General features: G+C 32.1%; 1 protein-coding gene across 1 annotated transcript; it reads left to right on the top strand.

The window, feature by feature from the left end:
• The first annotated feature begins 1,846 nt into the window (after positions 1 to 1,846).
• LOC145678227 (uncharacterized protein F54H12.2-like) lies at positions 1,847 to 4,413 on the top strand. Its single transcript, XM_081748273.1, has 2 exons — positions 1,847 to 3,518; positions 4,195 to 4,413. The coding sequence occupies exon 1, from the start codon at positions 2,206 to 2,208 to the stop codon at positions 3,514 to 3,516; it is 1,311 nt and encodes a 436-aa protein (XP_081604399.1). The 5' UTR covers positions 1,847 to 2,205; the 3' UTR covers positions 3,517 to 3,518; positions 4,195 to 4,413.
• The last annotated feature ends 1,578 nt before the right edge of the window (positions 4,414 to 5,991 follow it).

The following is a 5,991-nucleotide window of genomic DNA, read 5'->3' as shown; positions in this document are numbered from 1 at the left end:
TATACGTTACACAAACCTGTACGTCGTCGTTTTAAAAGAGATTTCTATGTAGTGAATAACATTGATGATGAGTGGGAAAGTGATATTAATGATCTTCAATCTCTTCATAAATTTAATGATGGATATCGTTATATTCTTACAGTGATAGATGTGTTCAGTCGATATGCATGGGCTGTGCCATTAAAATCTAAAAGTACAAATGATGTCTTAAAAGCATTGCAAATTGTGTTCAAAGACAGAAAACCAATTACATTCCGAACAGATAAAGGAAGTGAGTTTACTAATAAAACAATACAGAAGTATTTAGTGCACAACAAAATAAAACATATTACAACTAAAAATCCTGATATAAAAGCTAGTATTGTAGAACGTTTTAACAGAACTCTAAAAGAAAAAATGTGGAAGTATTTTACAAAGTATCAAACGTATAATTATTTAAATGTATTACCTCTTCTTGTGAAATCATACAATGAAGGTTATCATTCAAGCATAAAGATGTCACCTGCAAATGTTTCTCAAAATAACCTATTACAAGTATGGCATAATCAATATGATAATAAAATAAAGAAGAAGAAGAAGAAGAATCCAAATTTCTCAAAACATCTTAAGATTGGTGATACAGTACGAATTAGTAAAACTAAACGTACATTTGATAAAGGATATATGCAAAATTGGACTTGGGAAATATTTAAAGTGAAGAAGATAATACCGAGAGATCCACCTGTTTATGAAATTGAAGATTTAAACAAGGAACCACTGGATGGATTATTTTACAGAGAGGAATTACAACCTGTGACGTTATCAAAGACATTTTACATAGATAAAATCATACGTACAAGAAGAAAAGGCAGCAGAAAAGAATATCTTGTTCATTGGAAAGGATATCCTTCTTCTTTCGATTCCTGGATACCTGCATCATCCGTAAAGAAGATCGAGAAGTACAATGGAACCTGATGGAGATTTTTACGTTACGCTTCCCAGTAATAGTTCTATGGAATATTTTCCTGACAACACCTTAACATCATACACTACGAAACTTCATCAAAGAATGGAATTCCATGAAAAGTGGGAAGTGGCTATTGTTGAAATTCATTATCCTCATTCAATATTAAATATTAATGACGAAAATAATAAAATTTTTTACAAACCTGCAAAAAGTGATGAATGGAAATTTATAACTATTCCTGTACGTTATTACACTGACATATCAGAATTGATAAAGATAATAAATACGTACAACAGATTCACAAATTTACATATTTCTTATACTCGTGAGAGTAATACCTGTTTTATACGACGTCTTCATAAAGACATAGATGTAGACGTTGCATTATCACCAAGTGTTAGTGCGATGTTGGGGTTTGATCCAAGCGTTGATTTAAAGGATATGCAACAAGGCCAAAGCATTCCAAATTTACGTTTAGGACTTCCATCTACAATGTATGTGTATTGTGATATAATTCAATCTGTATTTGTTGGAGATACAGTAGCACCATTATTACGTATCATAAATATGAATCCTGTGAATCATACATTTGGAAGTAGTGTTATAGAAATTTTTAATCCTCCACATTATGTGCCTATAGAGAAGATGCATTTTGAACACATCAAAATAGATATAAGAGATAGTACAGGCTCTCCACTGGCATTCACTTTCGGAACTGTATGCGTTAAACTACATTTTCGACCAGTGCGTCAACATCGACAAATATGAATAATCCATATTTACAATATTATCAAAAACAAGCTCTTTCTGGAACTGGAAACGTTTATGTTGGCTCCCCTTATCAAGTTGGACATGGTATTGGAAGTTTCCTTGGAGGATTATTTCGTTCTGTCATGCCACTAGTAAAACAAGGAGCTAAAACAGTAGGAAAGGAATTATTAAAATCTGGAGCAAACGTTATTACTGATGTCATCATCGACAATCAACCTATTAACGAATCCTTTCATCAACGAATGGGTGAAGCGAGATCCGTCTTGCAAGACAAAGCAAAAAATAAACTGAAATCTATGCTAGGATCTGGATATCAACGAAGGAAAAGAAGAATTACACATCATTCCATCTTTAACCCTTCACCATTACACATCATCAAGCGCAAGAAGAAGAAGGGCAAGAGGAAACGTACACAGAAAACAAAGAAAAATCAGTCTTATAAGAAGAGGAAGTTATCACACGATATCTTTGATTAAATCATCACCATTATGGCTTTCTTACATCATCAATCCTGCGAGTGTGTAAAAAGTGAACTAGATATTTTTTCTACAAAACCAACGCAAACCAGTATATTGGATAATCATGTCGTTACATACAAACCAATCAGTTCACTAGCTGATAATGCTCCTATAGAGTTTGTCATCCCAGGAACAAGTGATGAATACATAGATCTACCACATACTCTTCTTTACATCGAAGCTCAAATCGTTAAGCCTGATGGATCAGCATTTGGTGAAAGTGATAAAGCTGTGGCTCCTATTAATGACTTTTTAAATTCTATGTTCAGTGAAGTGGAAGTGTATTTAAATAACAAACTGATTTCATTTCCATCTCATAATCATCCATATCGATCATACATTGAAAAACTGTTAAATTATGATGATTCTGCTAAAAATACTCATCTTCAATGTGCATTCTGGTTTCAAGATACTGCTGGACATATGGATGCAACATCTAGTGGTAATAAAGGATTTCAACAACGTTATGAATTAACAAAAAAAAGTGCAAAATTCGACATGCTTGGACATCTTCATTGTGATATTTTTAATCAAGATAAATTTTTAATCCAAGGAGTAGAATTACGTCTCAAGTTAATTCCTGCAAAGCCAAACTTTTGTCTCATCGCTAGTGATGCGTCTGTTGAGGCTAAAGTGAACATTTTAGACGCTGCTTTACATATTAAAAAGATTAATGTTAGTCCTACAATAAAACTAGCACATAACAAGCTTCTACAATCAACAACAGCCAAATATCCTCTCACAAGAGTGCAAATGAAGTCGTTCGTCATTCCAAAGGATCTTCAATCAAAAACAATTGATAATTTATTTATGGGAGTATTACCAACTCGTGTGATTGTGGCGTTCACACAAAATGATGCCTATACAGGAACAATAACTTCAAATCCATTTCATTTCAAACATTTTGACATCAATTTCTTCTCTCTATACATTGATGGAAAACCTGTACCTTCAAAACCATTACAACCAATTTTCGAAAACAACCTCTATGTTTCCTCATATCATACCTTATTCTGTGGATCAGGCATTCACTTTTCCAATCATGGCAACAATATTCCTCGCCTTGACTTTCCTCAAGGATACACTATCTTTGTTTTCGACATTACTCAAGATGGAGAAGCCAGCGCTGTGCAGCATTGGAATCTTATACGTCATGGGTGTGTTCGTCTGGAAGTTCATTTTACGAAGCCTCTACCAGCACCTATCTCCTGCATTGTGTATGGAGAATTCCAATCTCTCTTAGAAGTGGATCATCAGAGGAACATCATCATGGATTTTTAAAGGTACGTTATTTAAATATCATATCATATATGTACATGTCTGCATTTTTATACATGATGTCCTCTACACTAGATTTATTGAATGCTTTGCAAACAAATTCTTTATTTCACAATCATTTCGTTGGCGTATATGCAGCCAATGAATTACCAGCACATGTTCCACTACCTGCAGCTATCATCATAAATACAGATCCCTCGAACAAACTTGGCACACACTGGATTTCCGTATATATTCATACTGATGGCCGTGCCCATTACTTCGATACATTTGGATTTCCTCCATATGTAATGCATCATATTCAATTTCTACGTAGAAATTCCACTTCTTATACATTTAATAATAAACAAATTCAAAGTGTAAAATCATCCCTATGTGGGCATTATTCATATCTTTTCCTATGCTTCAAAGCTAAAGGAAAGTCCTTAAATGAATTTCATTACACTTTCTCATCAACTCCAGAAAAAAATGATCGTCGTTTGCTGTATTTACTTTTACAGGTAACCATGTCTTCATTCTTCTTCTTCGTTTGTTTTGATTACTTTCTTTTCATATTATTGCAGGTAGCCATTTCTTCTTCTTCTTCTTCTTTATTATAATGTGTTTGTATGTATTATTATTTGTTCATGATTATAGATAAAATAAATTTTAAGTTTGTTTTTCAATTTTTTTTCATTTCAGAGAGTAAAAGATCGTCATCGTGTGTATGGACATCATCTTCAATGTAAAGATTGACTTCTATCTACGTTTCATCATCAACATCAACAGCAGTAGTATCATCAGTGAACAGTATATGGCAGTTGTGAAGTTATCAACACGTGAACAATGGAAACAAAATCTAACGTTCTTTTAAAATGTACTATACCTACCGTCGTTTTAATTGTGTAAATATTTTCATCAACAATAAACACTTTGTATTATTTTTTCTCTTTGAAAACAAATGTTTTATTTCTTATTTTCTCCGTTTCCTAATAAATAAATATGTTTTATGATCAGTTATGTAATTAAATACACATATCATAAAACATATTTTTAAGTCATTGAATTAAAGAATTTAAAAAAAAAGATTCTAAAACTGATTTTTAATTCAATGATGTAATCATATAGCTACATAATAATAATAATGAATTCAAATACTTAATCAGTTATTCTTTCGTAAATTAAATCAAGTATGTGAATTCAATATTATTATTATTATGATAGGACTTTTGTTTTTTAAAATTTTAATATTAATTATTTTAGTCCCTTTTTAAAAATTAAAAAAAGTCCTATCATACTTAAGACAATGTTGTATAATAATAATAATTTCAAATACTAATTTTTATTTTAACATTCATTTCAAGAATTTGAATTCATTATTATTATTATTATACGTATCACTTATAATATACGAGGAAAAAATATGTTAGGATTTTTTTCTTATAAAAAACTTTAAAATCCTATCATATTGAGGTGTATGAAACGAACACAAAACACACACACAAATAAAACATTTCACTTTTCACTATATATATTTTTTATTACATTTAATATTACGTTCTTTAGCATACATGAAAAAAACAAATCAATTTCTCCTTCTTTATGAAGAGTCGTTCACTTCATTGATACCCTCCGAAGGCTGAGTTTCGGTTTCCCCCCACCATGGCTGTGTCGATACACTATCAAATAAATCAGCCATAATTGAATCTATGAGTTTTTGTTTGCAAAATACTTTCATTTCCAATTTTAATCGTTCACCATCAATGTTCACATCACTGTTCTTATCAAGAGAGACACTTGGAAAACTAATGTTCATACCATTAATAATACTCTGTTCATCTACACAGGTATGGATTCCGGCAAGTCCTCTGCATGTAAGACACTGCAATTGTACATGATTACGAATAGTATCTGTACACAAGTCAAAATATTCACGTAGCACAACACTACAAACTTTACTGTTTTTCACAGCATGTTCAATACACGGTAATATTTCCAAGAAATAAAGCCAATCACTTGAAGTTAAGTACACAGTGTTTCGAGGAGCATGAAGTGTTCCTTTCTTCTCTAACATCACTAATTTTTCACCCATTAGTTTTCGTACCACCAGTTCGTTTTTTCGACCAAGAGATTTTATAAATGTAATTTCCACTTGAGAATTTAAATAGTCCGTAACAAATGGGGTTAAATGTACAAGTTTCTCCCACTCTGCCAAATTTAACTCCACTCCAAACACAAGTCCTTTGCCAACACGAATCACTGGTTCAAATGTATCACTATCCAGTCCGATACAAATTAATTTGGTTTTCATTGAATTAAGTCCATATTCAACATTTAACAAGTACTCTTTCTTGGTATCCATAGTTGACGCACAAGCACTCAAAGACATGTTACTCCAGTCGCTGGTCAGCACAGAATAACGACACTATGCATACAGATGACTGCGCATGCATGAAGAGGAGGGGCGAAGAGGAAAATTCATGTTTCATCTTGTTTGTA

This window comes from Thermobia domestica, unplaced genomic scaffold, assembly GCF_964235325.1.
Source record: "Thermobia domestica unplaced genomic scaffold, izTheDome1.hap1.1 HAP1_SCAFFOLD_2120, whole genome shotgun sequence".
Lineage (NCBI taxonomy): Eukaryota > Metazoa > Arthropoda > Insecta > Zygentoma > Lepismatidae > Thermobia > Thermobia domestica.
This window is presented reverse-complemented; position numbering and strand designations above follow the sequence as displayed.